Source organism: Eptatretus burgeri, chromosome 7, assembly GCF_056783735.1.
Source record: "Eptatretus burgeri isolate ZD-2024b chromosome 7, Ebu_testis_v1, whole genome shotgun sequence".
NCBI classification, from domain to species: Eukaryota; Metazoa; Chordata; class Myxini; order Myxiniformes; family Myxinidae; genus Eptatretus; species Eptatretus burgeri.
The window spans coordinates 105,897,500-105,920,638 of record NC_140967.1 but is presented as its reverse complement, the minus strand read 5'-3'; the positions used below and the strand labels follow the sequence as shown (position 1 = coordinate 105,920,638).

Sequence of the window (23,139 nt, the reverse complement as noted above, 5' to 3'; positions counted from 1 at the left end):
CCATGCTTGCGAGACATCGGAATGACAGTTTGACGCTGGGCCGATATTTGAACTCAGGTGAGACGGCTCAAATCTGCCATGATCTTTCCTGGGAAAGCCACATCTCCAAGCTGGCCTCCAAAGCCAGTCACAGACTGGGCATCCTCCATCGTGCGAAGTCCTTCCTTGGCATACCTGAGCTCCTGACCACGTACAAAGCTTTCCACATTTATCCACAGCCTGGTGGAGTAGTGCTCTCCCCTCTGGCCTGGTGATCCCGTCTCCCAACTTACTTGGCTTCGCGCTGTGGAAACCATGGCTGTTAGGATCATTGATATCTCTCGTGATGAGGCTGAGTCTTTGGGTCTCTCACTCTCTCACCGCACGCAGGTCGGCGGTCTTTCTGTCTTCCCCCTGCTTTGTCTGTCCTCTGTTCCCCCAATATTTCCCCAGGGTACTCAAGGTATGTCAGCAACCCCCTTCTGGTGAAACTGCCAAAATCAAGAATCAATGCTCACCTTCATTCTTTCATTCCTTTTTTTCCCCACCTTTGAAATAAACTCCCACACTCTCTTCAATCCCATTCTTCCCTCCAGGTCTTCAAAACAGCTGTTCACCACAATCTCTTATCTTCCCCCATCCAAAACCATGATCTTTTCTACCCCCATTAATCCACCACCTTCAATTCCCCTGTTTTCCTTTCTAAAAGTCCCTGTAGTGTCCATCTTGTTTACTCTGTGTACCCCACCCCATCCCTCTCCCTTCCACAGATCTCCCAATGTCTCTGCTCCCGACTGTTTTGTGCTTCCCTCTCCCGGCCCTCTTGTTGTATATTCTGTGTGTTCGCTCTTATATGAGCCTCCACAATGGATACAAAGAAAATGTGAGTGTGCATTCCTCGAGGCCATCCTGCCAGCCCCTCACGTCGATTTATCTGCCTAGTTTCACTGGGAGGAGGATAGGGTTGTGTTGGGGGTTGTGGAGGGGGAGAACAATGGGGGCAGGACAGATATATCACCGGGTCTCGTTTTTTTTCTTAAATTTTCTATTTATTGTTGAAGGGTGAGTAATGAATAAACACTAACAAAACATTCACCTTTAGATGAGACCCTCTCACAGACATCATGACCTCTACACCTTTATTCAATCACCCATCCATACCCAACTACCTACCAAATCCTGTCCATGTACCTTTCTCTCCCCCATTGCTAGGTACATATATAATCCCATTCTAGCATGTGTGGAACAAGCTTCCAACTTCTCTGCCGGTGTATGTCATTCCTTCATTTGTTAGAGTTTAAAAACTTCCCAGACATGTTTTTTGTACACATAGTCGAGGCTCATGGAAGAGATTGTACTGGTACACTGAAGAGATCAGGATGCAACAGGCCAAAAGGAACAGTACAGAGAGGGGGGAAACACCAACAGGAGAGTTGAAGACCAAGATAGAGGCAGACTTGGACAAAGAATGGGTGTGGGGAGGAATGGAGGCAGAAGGAAATTCTCAGGATGGAAAACTGAAAATTTGGGAGGGGGGTGGCTTGGGGTGGGAACATGGTGAACAAGAGAGGAATAATGAGTGGAGGTGAGCAGTGATCCTGGATTTAGGTAGTTTCACCAGAAGGGGGTAGATGGTGGACCTTGTGTGCCCTGCAGAAACCTTGGGAAGGGTGGGGAGCAGGGAAAGAGCAGAGGGTGCAAGACCAGAAAGGAAGCGACAGAGAGACCATTGACGTGTCTGCGATGGCGAAGTGATAAGCCCATAGATTCAACTTCATTGCAGGAGATTCCAATCATCTTGAAGGTCTTGGTTGACACAGCATCAAGCTGAGCAAAGTGTGAGGCAGGGGAGCCAGCCCAGAGGGGAGAGCAGTCGTCCATCAAGCTGCAGATGAAAGCCTTGCAGTTGGAAAGAAGTTCAGGTGTGCTAAGGAAGGACTTTGTATGGAGGAGGATGTCCCGTCGGCGGCTGGCTTTGGAGGCCAACTGTGAACTGTGGTTTCCCCCAAGAAAAATCATGGCCGTCAGTGAGACCCAGGAGTTTGAATGATTGAGCTTCCTGAAGAGGATTGTTCAGAAAGTCGATGGGAGGGTTTGCCAGACGGTCCTTCTGGAGAGGGAATAAGTCTTTCAATCCTGACAAATCTCACACACTCACTGTCTAAGTGTTTGACCAGCTTGTGATTTTATTTTTCAAGGTCTGAAGAGAGGGTAGAGGCTGCAGCCTTCCTGTCTGAACGATAAGGAATGTTATGACAGAGGGTAGAGTCATTGGCAAAGAGATAAAGGTCTTTTTCCAGGGAGATTTTCCAGAAACTGGGTCCAGGACACTACATTGGACACACTCCAGCCTTGACAGGGAGAGGAGATTAAAGGATTCTGTTGAGAGACACACGTTGACGAGAGTAGAAGAAGTCAGTAATCCATGTGTGGAGTTTGCCTTGGATGCCACAGGCAGAGAGTTTGGAGAGTAAGGCGGGATGCCGGAATGTATCAAAAACACAAGATACGTATGCCCAGAGAGACGGCCCTGATCTCTCATGTCTGACATTTAAGGCCTCCAAACATTGTTGGGTGAGTAGAAGCAGCATGTCCAAGGTGGAGTGACCTAGTCTGAAACTGATTTGGTGATGAGATGAGGTCATTGAAGAAAACGAAGGATTTCATATCAACTGTGATGAGAGAATGCATGACCTTGCTGATGATTGGAAGTAAACTGATAAGTTTGGAGTTAAGGGGATCAGTTTTTGCACCTTTTTTTTGTAATGCTGTGAACTTACAGGAACAGGGACCATATGACACAGACTTTGTAGTGAACCTCATGTAATAGTGAATTTCATTGTTGGGCCCTAAGGCTTTGCGGATATGTGACAAGATGGATGGAATCTATTGAGGTTGCTCTGCAGTCCAAAAGGTAGTCTAAAGTTGAAACATTCAATAGTCCCAGATGTAAAAGTGGTGGTTAGTTAACAGGTCATAATTGGGAACAGCTACCTTCACAGGTGAGCGACATGATCAGGGTAATGTAATAAATAAATGTCATTTTCTGTCTGTCGTCTGTGTGTCACACCAATCACACCAAAACTACTGGGCCAATTTCCACTAAACTTGGCACATGGACCACGTTCGACCTCGTGGTCAGCATGGACTACTTGGTTTTATCTGTAGTCATGGGGGTTCGGGAGGGAAGGTCGACAAAAATATCTGTAAATGTGTATCATGTCGTGCCACCAGGTGGTGGTGGCAGAGGGTATCACAAGTCAGCTGTGGAGATGACTTGCATTTTTGCACTGCACATGTCCCCATGGAGTGGGAAGCCCCAAAGCCAACCTCCACTTTTTAGGGTAGGAGTCCGGAGGAAGGGGAAGTGATAGGAGTCTGCAGGGAGGCAGGGGGAGGGTGAGATGATGGAGAGGAAAGGATGGGAGGAAGAGTAATGCTGGGCACCCCTGCTAGTGAGTTTATAAATTTGGGACCTTGTCTCCATTTTGAATTATCCAAAGCAACTTTGACGGTTGGTTCAGTTTGGGAACCCTGGGCTTCATTTTTCCTGGTGATTTTTTCCAACGAGGGTCAAACTGGGATACTTGTTGGGTCAATGTGTTTTACCCCTTAACACTGCTTTGATAGCCCAGCTGAGAGGCTTGCTCTGCAATCCAAAATGCAGGTCTTGGTCTGTTCCAAACGGAAAGCAATCTTTGATATTAAAGTTCCCAATTGCAAAACAGTTGTGGTTAGTTTGTGGGAGTATTGGGGCACAGCTGCAGCCTTTATGGGTGAGCCATGTTGGTGATTTATAAGGCATTGGGTTTATAAGGAAACCTTTTTTTTAATCCTCTTGGTACAAGTAAAGCTCCTTGTGTGCAACCAGTCAGGCATGTACATTTCCTGGGGTCTAAATTGTATAAACGATTTGTGCAAGGCTGCACACAAAATGTTCCAGATGAGAAAATAGCAACAGGAACAATAAACGAAATGTCAAATAACTTATCTGAATTGTGTCTTTTCTAACGGAGATGGAGCCTCGTGGAAAAGTGAAAGGGAGGGGGGGGGGGATGGATTGGCAAACAAAATGTAGCAAAGTACTTTTTGTATGAATGAGAAAGGTTAATAGTGTAAATGTCAACATTTGGGATTTACTTTCCTGCAATAAACTATAATTTCCAGGCAAGCTTTTTTGAAGCCAATCTTTTTATACTGACAAAACATTACATTTTAAAATATCTAAGGACTGGAGAGCAGATAGGACAAGGTTGGTACACCTCTGCCGTTTCATTACAATGAAATGATCGATGAAAATGGACAAATCTAAATGACACATTGGAATGAACCTGTGACCCCAGCATCCGGAGCTGGAACATGGGTTTGAACCTGCGACCCGAGTATCCAGAGCTGAGTGTGGTGCTCAATGTGGACGGAATCGATTCCAAAGTGTTACTCAATGTGGATGGAATCGATTCCAAAGTATTACTCAATGTGGATGGAATCGATTCCAAAGTATTACTCAATGTGGATGGAATCGATTCCAAAGTATTACTCAATGTGGATGGAATCGATTCCAAAGTATTACTCAATGTGGATGGAATCGATTCCAAAGTATTACTCGATGTGGATGGAATCGATTCCAAAGTATTACTCGATGTGGATGGAATCGATTCCAAAGTATTACTCGATGTGGATGGAATCGATTCCAAAGTATTACTCGATGTGGATGGAATCGATTCCAAAGTATTACTCGATGTGGATGGAATCGATTCCAAAATATTACTCAATGTGGATGGAATCGATTCCAAAGTATTACTCGATGTGGATGGAATCTATTCCAAAGTATTACTCGATGTGGATGGAATCGATTCCAAAGTATTACTCAATTTGGATGGAATCGATTCCAAAGTATTGCTCAATGTGGATGGAATCGATTCCAAAGTATTACTCAATGTGGATGGAATCGATTCCAAAGTATTGCTCAATGTGGATGGAATCTATTCCAAAGTATTGCTCAATGTGGATGAAATTTATTTCTAAGTAGGACTCAATGTGGATGGAATGTATTCCAAAGTATTACTCAATGTGGATGGAATCGATTCCAAAGTATTGCTCAATGTGGATGAAATCAATTCCAAAGTATTACTCAATGTGAATGGAATCGATTCCAAAGTATTGCTCCATCTGGATGAAATTTATTTCTCAGTTGGACTCAATGTGGATGGAATCTATTCCAAAGTATTACTCAATGTGGATGGAATCGATTCCAAAGTATTGCTCAATGTGGATGGAATCTATTCCAAAGTATAACTCAATGTGGATGGAATCTATTCCAAAGTATTGCTCCATGTGAATGGAATCGATTCCAAAGTTTTACTTAATGTGGATGGAATCGATTCCAAAGTATTGCTCAATGTGGATGGAATCGATTCCAACGTATTACTAAATGTGGATGAAATTTATTTCTGAGTAGGACTCAATGTGGACGGAATGGATTCCTCAGTACTTAATGTGGACGGAATGGATTACTCAGCACTCGACGTGGACGGAACGGATTCCTAAGCACTCAATGTGGAGGGAATGGATTCCGAAGCACTCAACGTGGACGGAACGGATTCCGAAGCACTCAACGTGGACGGAACGGATTCCTAAGCACTCGACGTGGACGGAACGGATTCCGAAGCACTCAACGTGGACGGAACGAATTCCGAAGCACTCGACATGGAAGGAACGGATTCCGAAGCACTCGACGTGGACGAAACGGATTCCGAAGCACTCGACGTGGACGGAACGGATTCCGAAGCAATTGACGTGGACGGAATGGATTCCGAAGCACTCGACGTGGACTGAATGGATTCCTAAGCACTCGACGTGGGCAGAATCAATGCCAAAGCCCTCGATTCCAGGTTTGAGCTATGGAATCGAGTGGTGAAGCTTAATTGATTTCGATTTTCGGTACTTCATAGAAAGAAGTGCTTTGGAGACAAAAGCTTTTTTCATAGTTCTCTATTGGCATATCCACTGTCCTTTAAAATTCAGACAGGGGTCAGTAAAAAACCGATTGATAAGCATGTAGGTATTATAAATTTAACATGTTGTTCTTAGCTCGTACATGAGCCTCGACAACGTGTACAAAAAAAACAAAAAAAGGTCCAGACGTGCAGTTTGGAATTTTTTTTTCAAAAGGATAAAGAAAACTTTCCAAAAGTTAGATGCTTTCTTTGTTCATAAGAGATTACTCATTACATGAACACATCCAATCATGCGAAAACATTTAAAAACCAAGCATCAGACTGAATAATAATAATTAGTGATGCTTGACAATGCAGAATCAAAGAAACAAAAGTCTGCAACCGCAACAACTTCGCAAACAACCGTTCTTCGCATGTTCTGTAAAAACCTCAAACTGCTCCAAGTGCGGCGCTCATTCCCCAAGATACACCACATTATTAACCAGATGTTGATCAATATGATCGATAGGGACATGCAGCTTGTATCTCTGTTGTTGAAGACTCCGACTTCAAAAGACTTTGTGGGAGATTTGGAGTTTGAACTGAAAAAAAAAATGACCTCCCAAGTCGTCGCACAATCAGACGAAATGTGCTTCTTGTATCGAGAAACCAGGTTGAAAGGTTGTTAGGATGATTCATTCAAGGAATTTGCATGCTGTTTTGCATGACCCAATATACAAATTCTTAAAATTTCAGGTTATTTGGATGAATATTGATGATTTTATGTGACGTTGACTTTTTGACCAAATTGTTAAATAATTTTCTCCATATTCTCATAACTGGTGCGTGCCCGTATGTGCAAAAAAATAATAAATCAATAAAAAAGAAGAATTGTGATGTCAATTGTGACGTCATAGCACCGTGTCCTGTCATTGGTTTGGTAAATAAATGGCCATAACTTGGAACCACTTGTCCGATTAATATCAATCAGATTACCACTGGCTCCATAAACGGCCAACGGATTGGTGGAGAGAAACGTTCTCATTTGATTGATGATAAAAGTTTGCTCAATTTTTGTTACTTTCTCTCAACTTCATCAGGGACCTCCAACAGGACCTTGATTGAGGTATGCTCACCGTCGTGGGAAGCAAGAAGCTGATGATTCTGGGGTTAACCCTTCGTCGCAGCAAAAGAGGTGGAATGCTCGAAATGTCAGCTTCTCCTTGCTTCCCACGGTGGTGAGCGGTCAGCATACCTCAATCAACGTTCTGTTGATGTCATCCATTGTTGGGCCTGTCCTCCGATGCAGAGACCGACTTTAGCCTTCGTTTGATCACCGTTTGTAGCCATACCGAGATTCAACCCCATGCGAGACAGCTCAGAGGATGTGCATTCCTCGAGTTAGGCAATCCTGGAAGCCATTCCGCATGGTTTGAAAAATTCAAATTGAACAGAAGGGGCAAAGACCATGTCTCAAAAATTTCTGTTTTCTGGTCGCATTTTACCTGCAATGAGTGCAATCACAGGTTTATTTCCAGTTTGCCTCACGCTCTGTTCGGACACGTCCTGGAAATCCCCATCACTGAACTCCCCTCCAACACCAGATGCCATCTTGACATTCCTCACCCGGAAAAACATTTATCGGACCCTCTCCACCCAGGCTCGCCCCTCAATCACGGAGTATGCCTCTCCCTTTGGATGTGATCGTCATTTGTGGGTTTCAGAAAGTAGAATCGAGTCCTCCCAGGGTTCGAAGTATCCACCTCCGTTTCGGTGAGGGATCACGATTCATGGACCAACTTGTGGTGTTCCCAAACTTTTTTTTTGTCTGAGGGTTCTTTTCAAGATCGTCACTGAACCCTGGACAGCTTCCATCTCTGTCGTAATATTGCTCAATATGGTTTTAAGATCTAAATGAGGTTCTTCTTCTTCACTCCAACTTTTTTCTGGTACAATGTCGACACTCTTTAGCTTCCACGTTCGTTCTCTTGAGTTCATTTTTCAGATTCTGGTACTTGGTCGTTTATTTTCTAATTTCCATGTCATTTAGACCAAAGTCGCTGGGTACTGATGCCTCGATCTCAATGCTCTATTTTCCTTTTTGAAATCTGAGTACTATGTCCGGTTGCAGTGCTTTGTTTTCTACGCTCATGCTCGATGGTATCATCACGTCGTACGTGTGCATTGTCTCCTTGTTTTCAATGATTGATTTTGGTTTGTGTTTCCATGAGTTTTCTGAAGCTGGGATATTGAAATTTCTGCAGACGTGCCAGTGGATTACTCTCCATCATTGTTGTGCCTTTGTGTGCACCCCTGTTCTGACATGAGTTCTTTACATCCCGATAGGAGGTGACTCGTACTTTCTGTTTCTACCTTGCAGAACCCAAATTTGGCCGATTGGCTTCGTCCCGCCATCTTCTTAAAGCCATTTGTGTAGAGTCCTTGATCTTCGTTGTCCGTCCCAGTTGAGCTGATCCCCTCTTCGCCACTCCATTTTGGCTTATTTGTCTTTGCCCAATTTGTCCAGCTCTTTATATAAACCTCCATGCTCTTATCGTTCTCCCAGTTATCAGTGTATATCGATTGATATTTCCTTTTTATGTACAGTAAGTATTTAACAAGCCGAAGCCAGTGGTAAAAATACCATGATATAAAAATTAAAAAAGGAAGCCTTTTATTATTTTTCTGCTTGAAAGAGCTCTTAAATGGGAACATGTATAAACAATGTCTAGAGTTGTAATTGTATGCACCTGACGCTTAAAGAAATTAGAACAGCTCACCTACCCAACTCGTCCACCAAGTTTAGTCCGAATTTGTCCACAACTTTTTGAAAAATTGCACAATAGTACATATTGTTTTTGGCCACATCTCTTAATGGTGAAGAATCGTTTTAAAAACATTGTTTTTTTTTTAATTTCTTGAATCTGGAAACAAAATTTAATGACTTCGTCCTTGTCACACATCCAACCTGACCACCAAGTTTCGTCTGAATCCGTCCATAGCTTTTTGAGATTTCCTGCTCACAGACGGACTGTGATAACATGATCTCCGTCCCCCTTTAGCGGCAGAAGTAAAGGAGAGTAAAATGAGTTTCACAACTTATTGATCGATCGAAAACATTGGATTGGGTCAATCTCGTTTGTAAATGTTGCACTATCTGCGCTTTATGTGCGTCAGGATTCCATCACTCTCTCGTGTACAACTTTTTTTTTTTGGTATACAAAGTCGAGGCTCGTGGAACCAATCAGGACATAACAGACAAAAACAGGCCGTAGAACACATATCGTATGGATGGGTGTGGACAAGATGGAAACCAATTGTTCTGTGCTGTTGTTTGTGACGTATTTGGAAGCCCTCTTCTATTGTAAGGTATTTGAACGATGCTTCGTTATCTCGTTCCTGTATTGTTGTATCCGGGTGGATTTTTACGTTGTCGTTTTTGTTATTGTTGGTCTACCATGCACGAATGTGCACTTGGCACACTTACCTTGGCAAAATTCCATTTGAAAGTCATCAGAGTACCATTTCACCAATTTCAATTCTTCCAATTTTTCGTCATTCGGTGCGAAGTTTGAAATCATTTGTGTGCAGCGTTGTCGACGTGTCACCTTTCCTGTTCTTTTTGGTGTTCTCCTGTTAGACGTTATGGTGTGTCTGTGTCCTCACCTGTTGGTGAGGTTATTCAGTGGGCCCAGAGCCAGACAAAACAGCAGGAGGAAAAGGCTATTGCCGTGAACGATCCCGCCTCGTATCTTCACTGCCGGTACGGTATTTCAATCTTTCCTCCTGAGTGCTGTAATACTAATGTGGTATTCCAGTGCTCCATTGTAGTTTTGATTATTTGTGGACTGATCCGATATATTTGCATGTATTTTACCATTCATGAGTGTGGGACACTCTTTATCATCTATCATGTTGTTGACAGATTGGTATTTTCATCCTGCAGGTTGAGTTTGGCCTTGTTCAGGAAGAGTTGATCAGTTGTTCCATCGTCGTTTCTTCTGAATCCTTCCTCTCCCCATATATATATATATATATATATATATATATATATATATATATATATATATATATATATATATATATATATATATATATATATATATAACGTCAAATTGAACCTCGTGTTCGAAACTCCCTCGTGTTGGTTCGAGCTGTGAACGCGCAGACCGGCATTTTGTGATCTCTGTGGCTTGAATCGTGGCTCTGTTTTTTGAATTGAATTTTGCTAATTTTCCACTTGCATTCGACTTTTAAAGAACTCTATTTGTAGTTAACCCTCTGTGGTTGTCGTTTTGGTGTATTCTGTTTATGACTCGGTCTAAAACAAATGAGATAATTTGCCAAAGATTGGTTGAAGTGAGGAAGATCCATAATATATATGTATATATGTATATATGTGTGTCTATAATGAAAGCAGATTGCACAAAAAGGTGAAACGATGCGATCTTGTGCAAAGAAAATAATAATAATAATAATAATAATAATAATAACAACAAATCTGAAGACGACGATGGTTCACGAGCTTTGACGATGTAGATTGTTTCAGAAGTCAAGGATGAGACAATGTGATAATGTTTGACCAAGTTATAAAAATGATCAACATGATGTGGTACGAGTGACAGGTTGTGAGCTGCAAAAAGTCGAAAACCCGGTTTCGATCAACAACTTTCAAAATTTGACCTTTGCATAACCTTTAAAGGTCACAAAACAATGCTGTGGACATTAAAATAAGGAAACAGGATACGTGCTATTGCTTATTGGAATTAGTTCGTCGATGAAGGTCGAAAACCCGGTTCGATTCCCACAACTTTGAAAATTTGACCTTCGTGGCCTTTAAAGGTCAAGGATTATGACCTTTAGTGCAAAACTTCCTCTGTAACATTCCAGGAACAATGTAACGTCATATCGGCTATATGGCATTTCGCACTCCTCGGATTATCCATACTTTGATGAAATCAGCGTAAAAACAAACTTGAAGGGGACGCCACGGGCAAGGTGTTCGAGATAGAGCAAAATGGTTTTAAGACTTTAGGTGGGGAATGACCTCAAGATTATGCAGAAAAAATATTGTCATCCTCGCTCTCAAAGTCTGGGCGGTCGTATGATTTTTATGTCAAAATTCGAAATTTTCTAAGTTTTTGACCTTGTGACCTTGACCTTGGGACGAAAATGAAAAATCGGACAATGACACGTTTTAGATAATTCATTTTGCTATTCAAATACCCAAGAACCCATTCCATTCAGTCAATTCCCGAGGAGAAGATAGATTTTTAATCCGACTACATCCTAAAAATGGCTATTTTTGGACGTGGCTCCACCCACAATGGGCGTAGCACGCCCTCATGCAGGAAAACACAACTAGACATTGATATCGAACACGTAACCAAGTTTCATCAAGATCGGATCAAAGTCCATGGAGTTATGCTCTGGACAGACAGACACACAGACATAACGAATATAGTGGTCATTCTAGCTGGTGCTCATGAACCAATAAAAAAAAGTACTTCAAATCGAGCAAATACGGCCTGTTCCACCTGGACGAAAAAAAAAGTCCCAAAACAAAATGGCGACTTAATACCCCAGCAAGGTTGAGAACTGTTCGGGTTCGGGTTCGGAAACATGCTGACAGTGCGCCATCTTGGAAAAGATTTTTTGTGTTTTTTTTATGCTGAGCACCCCTTTAATTATCTTCAAAAGGGGTGTTTTAATTAACGCAAACACCCAATTTTCACTGATGCACTCCCTTTGGAGTTTTCTTGCAAAGTTTTAGCCTACTAGGTTTCATGGTTTCGGAGTTATGGAGGACACACACACACACACACACACACACACACACACACACACACACACACACACACACACACACACACACACACACACACAATTATAACAGATAACAAAAGGGAATCGTTCAAGATGAACAAACAACTGCATTAGCACGGTGGTACCGTTGGTGTTTACACACAAAACAACTTCAGCATCATGGCTGAATCAATGTCAACTAACCATCATCATCAATGTCAACTAACCCTACCATTTGTATGCGTAATACGTAGATTTAGACAAGTTTATTTCCACATTTTACTGACTCTTCTTTTCCCCACATGATGTTTTTTAATCATGTTAATTAATTTTTTAATTTTTTTCCCCACGTTTTTTAATGAAGAAGATTCAAGTGAATGGACACAGGTACACATTCCCATTTTACACCTGTACAACCTGCACTTGGCAATTTAGAACTCGACCAATAAACTGGACCTTATTATTTTTTTTAATTCCTGGGACAGATTCATAAGGGATGTGTTTGAGAACCTTTTCTCTCGATCTCATCGTTTTTAGAGCCAAAGCTTAAAGCAAATGGCACAATCAAAATGCTGTTTCGGAATGGTACCCACCACCACACCATCATCATCATCATTATTATTATTATTATTACACTCATCAAGTGCACAAACAGAATCCAAATTCAGCTGGAGAGTGGTAACTACCATCATCAATCATCCACATGTAGGGAAGGAAAGGACGACGAATCAAATCACCTCTTCCTGATGGCATCCTTTAAGAGTTCCGCAGCTTCCTTTTGAACCTAAACAATTCAGACAATCTTGTTAAAACAAATCGTTACAACCTCTACCTGTGTGTGCGCACAACATGTAAACAAATAATTTTCATTCACTTTCTTCTCTGTGACAAACCAGACTCATTTTACACTCAGCCATGGCTCACGAGCATTATTCTTACATTCGTTCGTTTCACTCCCCATGCTCAAGACAAAGTTCGACAAACTGTAAAACTTCCACAACAATGCCAAACAAGGATCACCGAGACAATCTCGGGTAACTGGAGAACACACGTTGTTATTCGACCATTCACTCCCTTATACGGGCTTGCACAGCGCTGCCACCCCCCTTCCCCCTCGCCACGCCTAGCGACCACCCTGCCACTACTCGTAGTGACTGCCCCCGGTCCCGTCACACGTTGCCACCACCACGGCAGCACCTGCCAGTCCTCAAGTCGTACCTGCCTGTCCTCCTCGGTTCGTGCAGGAAACTGCTGAGCCTTCGTCAGCCACAGCAGCGCGTACTTCTGATTTCCAAGCTTCAGCAAGGTCTTGCCGAGCATGAGCAAGTTCTTGCTGTAAAAGTTTGGCTCGACTGCAAAAAAACCACACCACAATCACCATAACATCACCGAACAAAAGGTGCGACTGTTCAACACGGAAAAACAACAGCGGAGCACACACGTGAGTTACATTTTAGAAAGTCTTGGCCGGTTTCAGGGCAATAAAATGTCTGAGCCAGTTGGATAAATTGGCCAAGTTAAGGCTTGTGTAATAAAACGGTTTTTTAAAACCGTTTGCACACATCCCCACCCCCATTTAAATTTCAAATTACTTTGATTTTGTTTCACATGTAATATTTTTGTTTTTCTTGATAACATTTCAAGAAATACCACAAAAAGGATTTTTTTTTTTTCCACCGTCATGGTGAAAGCTATAAATGCGTGAATATAAACTCTCCATATTTTAATGGGTTGTAAACATCAATGAGAAAATGGAGGGGGCACGAGAGAGAGACAGGGTTGTCCACTACCCTCAACTCGACGAACAAGGGGGCCTCGAGGGAACGGGCAGACAAAACCGCAAGGACGTCACAAACGAGTCGAGTGGCGGGAATAGAAGATGGAGAGAGAAAACCGGAGGGGGCAGTTGTTGGTAGTCAGCAGAACTAAAGGTGATTGGGGGTTGGGTACAAGAGCATGAGGTGAATATGGGCAGCACTCTTGAAGACCTAGAAGGAGGGCACGAGATAGACACAGGGAACTGGTTCCACAGCTGAGGGAATGGAGGGATGAATGAATGCAGGAGATCAATCGGGTTGGGGAGGGTAATCAGGTGTGCGATTGGGGAAGAATCCGTGTGACCGGAGGAACGGTGGGTAGACGGATGAATCGAGGAGGGTGGAAAGATTCCAGAAACGAGGCGATCGAAATCGGAGTCCACCTTGCTCAGAGGTAGACCATGACACTCTGCCACCTGCTGAGAGATGCCAGTAACACAAAAGATTTGGACTAGTACCTCCAAGACAATCAGGATGGGAAGCAGCTACAGCATCCCACAGCGGGAGTCATACTCTTCATGACATTTAACGAGCAACCTCGACAGCCACCTCATCAGGTGGAAAGTTCAACTCGTGCTTTTTTGGCACAGCACTGAAAAAATAATCACTCGTTCATGGGATCTATTACAATACAATTTGCTCATTGGATCACGAGACAAGTCACCATCCACTCCAATCTCCACCATTTTTAGAAATCGCTCTCCCGCCGACGTGGGACTCGGCATGTGCTGTGAAGATGTGAATTGCAGGAAGTGAATTGGATTCGTATTAAATCCGGATTTGGGATGGAATATCAAGTCATTAATTTTTTTTTTTTTTTTTTGGTGATTATTTATCGGTGTGCAATTTCCACGGATGCACGTGCAATCACACGTTGCTCGAGTTTTTCAAACAAAATTGACAATTTGCGTAGGAGGTGGACGTGTCTGAACTTCCACGCGACAAGCTTGTTGCAGATTAAACTAGAAGGGCAATCGGTGGAGCGCACACCTCCGCCACGCAATACCTGATCCAGTAGAATATATTGGGGCCAATCATTTTTTGAGATGTCATGCTATATATCAGTTTAGCCTGATCGCTCAATGGTGAAGAATCACTTTTAAAAAAATTAAATAATTCTCATATCATGTCCGAATTCGGATCTTCACCAAAATCTAATCAGTCTATCCTTGTTACACACCCCATCTGCCCACCAAATTTCATCTGGATCCATCAACAACCTTTTTGAGATATCCTGTACACAGAGACAAACAGACAGACAGACAGACAGAAAAGGGGTGAAAACATGACCTTCCACCTTCAGCGGTGGAGGTAATGATGATCATATCAAAATAAGTGTTACCTTTCTCTGCCCTTGTAAAATACTGCAGCGCCTGCACAAACAGGCAAACAACAACAACAACAAAATTCACAAAACGACTCCAGTGAAAGTAGTTTAATCCTCATCCCAAAGCACAAAGAATGCTTATAAATACCAATCTGTTTAAAAAACAACAACATTTTATGTCACCATGAGGAAGCAATTGGGAGCTGGTGCATCCTTCTGGGTCAGTCAGGTACGAGTGGAACTGAGAAGGACTCGAATGAAACTAAGCACCATCTTCAAACCTTCCAGGTGAGCCTTCGGAACATTACAATGTCCTGGCCATCTAACGTTTGTGTTGTTCATCCTGACGGTAATTTACCTCCTGGAGCAATGAACCTGTTCACCTGCACATTGTTACCTCCGAACATGTAAAGGTGTTTATTTGTACAGCGGTTTATCTCCTGACTAGTTACATCTGCCCACCGAAGGAGGACACAGGTTATGTTTTCACCCTGTCTGTCTGTCTGTCTGTTTGTTTGTCTGTTGGTGTGCACGATATGTCAAACAGTTGTGGATGGGTTAGGACGAGCCTTGGTGTACAGGATGGGTGTGTGACGAGGATGAACCGATTTGATTTTGGCGAAGATCCAAATCTGGATCCGGATACGAGAATTATTTACTTTTCAAAACGATTCTTCACCATTGAGAGAGAGAGAGGGTGAAAAACGACATACAACATGGTATGTTCTATTGGATGAGGCATTGCCTGGTGGAGGTACGCGCTCTACCGAGTGCCCCTCTAGTGGAATCTGTTTTTCTGGACGGTAACATCCCCGTTTGTGGGACCTGTTTCCCTGTAGAAGTAAAATCACAGGATGTTAGGAGTTAACCTGTAATGTATGCTAAGTTACTTCCCCATGTGTTGAACCTGGTTATCGGTACGGATACATCCGAGTGTATTAAACCCGTTTTCCTGTATGTTAAGTTTAATCCCAGTACGTCAGTAGTTAACCTGTATGGGACATTATTACCTCCACCACTGAAGGTGGCCGGAGGTTATGTTTTCACCACTGTCTGTCTGTCTGTCTGTGAGCAGGATATTCTGAAAGGTTATGGACGGATACTGACGAAACTTGGTGGACAGGTTGCGTGGCTGACAGGGTCGAATTAGTTCGATTTTTGTGAAGATCCATCTATGGTTCCAAATCTGAAATTTTTTTTAAGTGATTCTTCACCATTAGGTAAAAGGGCCAAAAACAATATATGACAGGATATCTCAAAAAGTTATGGATGGATTTGGATGATGAGTTGTGTAGGTGACAAGAACAAGCCAATTAGGTTTTGGTGAATGTCCGAATGCAGATCAGGCCTATCAGTGGGATAAAAAACCTAAACTGTATAGCCTGGTGGAGGTATGCGAGTTCCGTTGTAGTCTCCATATGTGTTGAACCTGGTTATCTGTACGATAACATTCCATCGTATTGAACCCATTTACCTGTGCAAGTTAAATCCCAGTATTTGAGTAGTTAACCTGTATGGTAAGTTACCTCAATGTATTGAACCTATTTACTTGTATGGTACGTTACCTCCATGCATTTAACCTGTTTACTTGTATGGTAAGTTACCAACATGTGTTGAACATGGTTATCTGTACAATTACATTCCAGTGAATTGAACCTGTTTACCTGTATGGGAAGTTAAATCCCAGTGCGTATGTTAAGAGTTAACCTGTATGGGAAGTTAAATCCCAGTGCGTATGTTAAGAGTTAACCTGTATGGTAAGTTACCTTCCCTTGTGTTGAAGCTGTATTTGTACAGTAAGTTACCTCAATGTAATGAACCTATTTACTTGTATGGTAAGTTAGCTCCATGTGTTGAATCCACTTATATTAGTTACCTCCTCAAATGTTGAACTTGGTGGTGTTGCAAAAAGCACAGATGCAATCCTGTGCTGATACCAGGGCATCTCCGCAAACGTATAACACCTGGGGGGGGGGGGGGGTGGGGGGGGGACGACAAAGGATCGTGTCCACATAAATAATGACGTCATGCAGAACAAATGTAGTTCAACAATAAACAAACAAAGGAGACTTGCTAACGACTGATTGAAACTTGTTTTCCAAAAAGGAAAACTCTGTCGCACTTTGATTGATTCGTAAGCACGAGAGAGTTCATAGAACACCTTACCCCCCATGGTCTTGAGAAAAAGGACGTGGGAAGGGTCTTTTCAAGTCTTGCTTTGCATTTCCGAGCACGATCTACATTTCCTGTGAGCCGCCATTTTGTCTGAATCTCAACATTCCCCAACACTGAGCATGAGCGGCAAATTTTATTGGTTGAGATGACGTAACATTTTGTCCAAGTCCTGCTAAACTGAAGCTTTTCGAAAGTGCCAAAAAGGTGATTTGTGTTCTTCAGCGTTCAAGTATCCCGACGATAATTCACAGACCGGTGTTTGTTTGTCACGCTACTCCTCCTACAGTTCCGGGCCAATTACATCCAGATTTGTTACAGAGGATCAACATGACCCCAATTAATGTGTTGGGGCGTTTTTTAGCGCGCCTGTTCGAAGAACAGAGAGCTAGAGCGATACCCCCGGCGTGAGCGTGAGAATGTTAAAATTTTTGGTGCAAGTTATTTTTTCCTTTCTAATGTTTTTATCTACCACACTATTTTTTAGATAAGCCTGGTGTTGGCTTAGTGGTTAGGGTGGCGGCTTGGGATCCCAGTGTCCTGAGTTCAAGCCCCGTTGGCTGCTGAATTAACACCAGGGGGTTGACTCAGCCTGTCATCCTTCCGAGGTCGGCGAAATGAGTGCCAGTGTACTGGTCCCGGTGTATGCCCCGGTTAGAATAGGTGTACCATATCCCTGTGTGTCGTAAGAGGCGACCAGGATTGGCGTCAGGAAGGGCATCCGGCCATAAAACATTGCCTCAAGAAAAAGCCAAACCCCTGCACAGCAGGGAAAAAATGGCTGTAAAAACGGTCATTTTACACTATTTTTTAGATGCCCGATGTGTGTGTGTGTGTGTGTATATATATATATATTTATATATATATATATATATATATATATATATATATATATATATATATATATATATATATATATATATATATATATATATATATATATTGGGGCGTATAATGTGATACTGGTCATCAGTCCGTCCGTCCATCCATTCCTGTCCGCACTCCAACTCCCAAAGTTTTCAACTTTCATGTTTCATATTTGGTACATAGGTACAGACTGTGGAGCCGGTGTGTCGCGACATACGTTCGTCATCTAAAGTGGTTGTCATGGCAACCAGGATGCTCTTTTCCATCCGTTCCTTTCTGCACTCTGACTCCCAAAGTTTTCAACTTTTACGTTTCATATTTGGTACATAGGTACAAACTGTGGAGACGGTGTGTCGCGACATACGTCGTCATCTAAAGTGGTTGCCATGGCAACCAGGATGCTCTTTTCCATGTAGTAGCACAATTCTGTATATACCTTCTTGTTCGGGCGTATATTGTTCTCACTTGCGCTCTTGTTACTGATTACAATATACAAATACATATATTGCTTTAAAATTATTTGGATCAGACTTCACTGCAATGCTTTATAAAAAAAAATATTAATTATTAGACTCGTCTTTTAAAAACGATAAATGTATAAACAGGCGAGCATTGGGTGTCTTTGACACCAACTCTGGTTAATCTTTGCCAGTGGTCGTGAGGGGATGGGGTGGAGGCACTCAAATTCTCCATGTAAATGTGTATCGTGTAGCGCTGCCACCAGGTGGTGGAGGGTATTACAAGTCTCCACCATTTACAGTACAGTATTCCTGTCCCCACATTTTCCAGTGCAACGAGGTGTTTTGAATTATAAGCAGTCGGTATGTTTTTGTATCCCGGGTGAATTTTTTTTTTCCACCTACACAGCTGTCAGTTGCCGATACACTGCCCAAATAAAGGTATGCGTCACAAGAATGTGTTGAATGCTTGGAACAAGACCGCCCATAGGGTGGGTACTCTGCTCGTACAATTCAAATGAAATAAAATAAAGATTTCAAAGGTTGTTTGAAAAATAAATTTTATTTGGAAGTTTACCGCCGTTGATCCAGCGTCTTTCACACCACCGTATGTAACACATCACATTAGTTGTTTGTGTCCTTTATAACATCCTTAAAAACAGTACGTTTCCTGTTTGGAACTATTTTCAATTTTGTTTGACCGCCAGACAGGCAGAGAGAGTAAAATATCATTTCACTCCTCTCTGCAACATGCACGATCGGGACGAGCTCAAAGCCAAAGTATGTTAAATTACAGGTTCATGTTCAAAATGTAACGTTCAATGTAAATCGAGTTGTTCCTCGATCATAAACCGACATTCGTACACAGACGGAGTGAACCAATTGTTTAACCCTGCTTTATGCTTTGCATGCATGGTAATGACTGTTCATGCAATTTGTAGCTCTGGGGTGCACCAGATTGAAGAGGGCACGTCGTGTACGCGTTACGATCTTCATGGAAATCGATTTTGATGAATGCAAGCTCGAAGGGTAAACTCAAACATCAAGCACTTGAATCGCGGTATAATGAAATGCAAAATATGTATTCACCACAATCCCATGAGATGAACTGATGTCGCATCATTGGTGTTCAACTCGATTGCCTTCTGCAATGACAGAGAGAGGAGCGCCAATAACGTGCCAACGTGTCGGTGTGCATGTACAATGGTCCACAATTGGTGTACAAACCTGGAAGTGCTCCCGAATGATGTAGGCGTTTGCGATCTTCGCCTTGGTGCCTTCAAAGTCACCGACATCGCTGATGCAGATTGCGTACCACTGTGAAAGAGGGGTCCTCATGCGGTTTCATGTGCAGCACACATAGTTCCATAAACTGCAGAGTTCCTGAAAGTTGATCATAAAACGGATCCCTTGTTGTGAGGGTTGCACTGCACCGCTCACCTTGTGACAGGCAAAGTTCCGTGGGTTTCCATCCAATGCCTGCTTGGAAAACTCGAGCGCTTCATAAGCAAGTCTTCGTCTCTCTTCCACGGGTGTGCCGCTGAGCTGAGCAAGGTCTCGAGAGGCCCGAGCAAGCCGCCATAAAACTTCATCGTTTGTGCTGCCCCCACATCCCCCCCCCAACCCCAAAAAACCCCTCATTAATCCAGAAAAGGCATTTCAACATCGTTTTAGGATCCGGCTCCAAGGCACGCCGTTGATACGTTTGGTCGTTACACTATCGCTATGATTTGGTGCGATGTTACTCATGGGGAAATGAAAGGCCGATTAACGAGGAATTTTACTCGGAGGTGAACAACCGTACCTGGGTTTCGAATAACACAATGAATCAGTGTCTCCACTTTATATTACAAACAAAAAGTGTCTTACACAAGCAACGGCCACTGCCTCTCCGGAAAGAACAAAGCGAATGGAGCCAAGTTTACCGCAACCACCTCTCTTGTAACTCCCACGAACAAACCACACACCGGGAAGTGCTTCACAAAAATCAGTCCGTTTTATGCATAGACACTCACCTACACATGTTAGACTGGAAACGTGTTTGATGACGGATCATACTAAGGATAAACTACATCCCCTTCACCAGTAAACATTAAAGTGTGAATAAAAAGAAGGAAAGACAACAGTATTTACAACCAACACAAAGCTATTTGGCTTTAGCTTCCACAAACTCAAAAAGAACCGTTTAAAAACTCCCACCTTCAGGACATGACACTCACCTGTCTATACTCGATTAAAAACTCGAGACTCACCTGCCTAAACTCGATCAATAACTCGTGACTCACCTGTCTATACTCTATCGAGAACTCGTGACACTCACCTGCCTAAACTCGATCAATAACTCGTGACTCACCTGCCTATACTCTATCGAGAACTCGTGACACTCACCTGCCTAAACTCGATCAATAACTCGTGACTCACCTGTCTATACTCTATCGAGAACTCGTGACACTCACCTGCCTAAACTCGATCAATAACTCGTGACTCACCTGCCTATACTCTATCGAGAACTCGTGACACTCACCTGCCTAAACTCGATCAATAACTCGAGACTCACCTGCCTAAACTCGATCAATAACTCGTGACTCACCTGCCTATACTCTATCGAGAACTCGTGACACTCACCTGCCTAAACTCGATCAATAACTCGAGACTCACCTGCCTAAACTCGATCAATAACTCGTGACTCACCTGCCTATACTCTATCGAGAACTCGTGACACTCACCTGCCTAAACTCGATCAATAACTCGTGACTCACCTGTCTATACTATATCGAGAACTCGTGATACTCACCTGCCTAAACTCGATCAATAACTCGTGACTCACCTGCCTATACTCTATCGAGAACTCGTTACACTCACCTGCCTAAACTCGATCAATAACTCGAGACTCACCTGCCTAAACTCGATCAATAACTTGAGACTCACCTGCGTAAACTCGATCAATAACTCGTGACTCACCTGTCTATACTCTATCGAGAACTCGTGACACTCACCTGCCTAAACTCGATCAATAACTCGTGACTCACCTGTCTATACTCTATTGAGAACTCGTGACACTCACCTACCTAAACTCGATCAATAACTCGACTCACCTGCCTAAACTCGATCAATAACTCGTGACTCACCTGTCTATACTCTATTGAGAACTCGTGACACTCACCTGCCTAAACTCGATCAATAACTCGAGACTCACCTGCCTAAACTCGATCAATAACTCGTGACTCACCTGCCTATACTCTATCGAGAACTCGTGACACTCACCTGCCTAAACTCGATCAATAACTCGACTCACCTGCCTAAACTCGATCAATAACTCGACTCACCTGCCTAAACTCGATCAATAACTCGTGACTCACCTGCCTATACTCTATCGAGAACTCGTGACACTCACCTGCCTAAACTCGATCAATAACTCGTGACTCACCTGCCTATACTCTATCGAGAACTCGTGACACTCACCTGCCTAAACTCGATCAATAACTCGTGACTCACCTGTCTACACTATTGAGAACTCGTGACACTCACCTGTCTGAATACTCGATCAAGAACTTGTAGAGTTTTTCAGTTTCAGACGTTCCGTAAAGATAGTCGGCCCTCTCGATAATTTCATCGACCTCCATTTCTGCAGACACAGGCAGCTCACATGTAACGGAATAATTGTCCCTGTGAAGGCCGTGATGAGCGTCCAAGGGAAACGATCGATTTCTATCCAGCGATAGTCTCGGCCTCTCGGACCTCGACTCCAGGTGACGAGGGTACATAATGTGTGGAAAAGGGTACATCTGATTGTTCGGACATGATCCCTCTGCAGCCCTTGCATATCGAACGCCCCTTGGCTCGTTTCCTACTCTCACCCTCCGCCACACATCGATCCCCACGACGGTCAATGTAATTATAAGGGTAACAATTGACAGAACCCATTGTTTCGCTCACATACACAAGTACAGACCAGTTCACTATGAAACACCAAAGCCATTTGTGACCTCAGAATGGCACCTTTGGAAAGACAGGCTGCTGTGTGGGGCCATTGATGGAACCAGGTGATGCCTCCAAGACCGAGCAATGAGACTTGAGCGGTTGTACACAGAGCAGCGACCTGGGGATATTCCGGGGAACAGAACACAATGGCATTGCAGGTCATGAATACCATGTGATAACACATGACATCACACATGTCTAACATGTTTTATACGTCATCACAAATATAAAATACCGATTGGGGGGGGGGGGCTAAGTGACGGGAGGACTGGAGAGAAGACTGTATGGGTGCTGAGTGCAGGAGTATGTCCCATTACCAATCAGGTTGCTATCGCTTACCAAGCCAGGCGTTCCTTATCAACCGTTTAGTTGCAGCGCTTGCTTGAGAGCTTAAGCCGCTTGGTGAGCGCTTGCTTAAGTGCTTAAGCCGCTTGGCGAGCGCTCTACACGCTGATTGGTTACGGAAGACACCTCAGGACTCGGGGACCACGCATCAGACGGGCGAAAGGAAGAGCAATGGCCAATCAGCGTGCACGTACCTGCGTGCCGCGAGAGAACCGCGGGCGCGCTCGTCCACCGGAGACTCGCACGAACCAGCGACGAACCGGCCACGTGACCAACCGCCCCGCCATCCGCGTCGCCACCAAGGTCCACCAAACGGGTTGAACTTGTCGCCGTGTCCTCGCGTATATTCGGATGTTGTTGTTGTCTCATGACCCATGGTTTCGGTAGATATTCTATAATACCAAGATGTACACGATCCTCAAAAAGTCGGTATTAATAAAACCGACACAGTA

At 43.3% G+C, this 23,139-nt stretch overlaps 1 protein-coding gene across 3 annotated transcripts; it reads right to left on the bottom strand.

Annotated features, from left to right (window-relative positions):
- Positions 1 to 11,166: 11,166 nt before the first annotated feature.
- On the bottom strand, positions 11,167 to 23,139 carry RMDN1 (regulator of microtubule dynamics 1). Of its 3 annotated transcripts, XM_085890201.1 has the most exons (10): positions 22,882 to 23,071; positions 22,361 to 22,460; positions 21,890 to 21,986; positions 19,802 to 19,961; positions 19,589 to 19,678; positions 19,451 to 19,506; positions 16,741 to 16,828; positions 14,880 to 14,910; positions 12,939 to 13,072; positions 11,167 to 12,504 (listed from the first exon to the last, which is right to left on the bottom strand). In XM_085890201.1, exons 1-10 carry the CDS (start codon positions 22,972 to 22,974, stop codon positions 12,454 to 12,456), a joined length of 900 nt encoding a protein of 299 aa, XP_085746327.1. In that variant the 5' UTR covers positions 22,975 to 23,071; the 3' UTR covers positions 11,167 to 12,453. The 3 variants fall into 3 exon arrangements, 2 of the variants coding, with proteins under 2 accessions (XP_085746327.1, XP_085746328.1); XR_015060512.1 differs by lacking the exon at positions 14,880 to 14,910 and having other exon boundaries at positions 22,882 to 23,072; XM_085890202.1 differs by lacking the exon at positions 21,890 to 21,986 and having other exon boundaries at positions 22,882 to 23,139.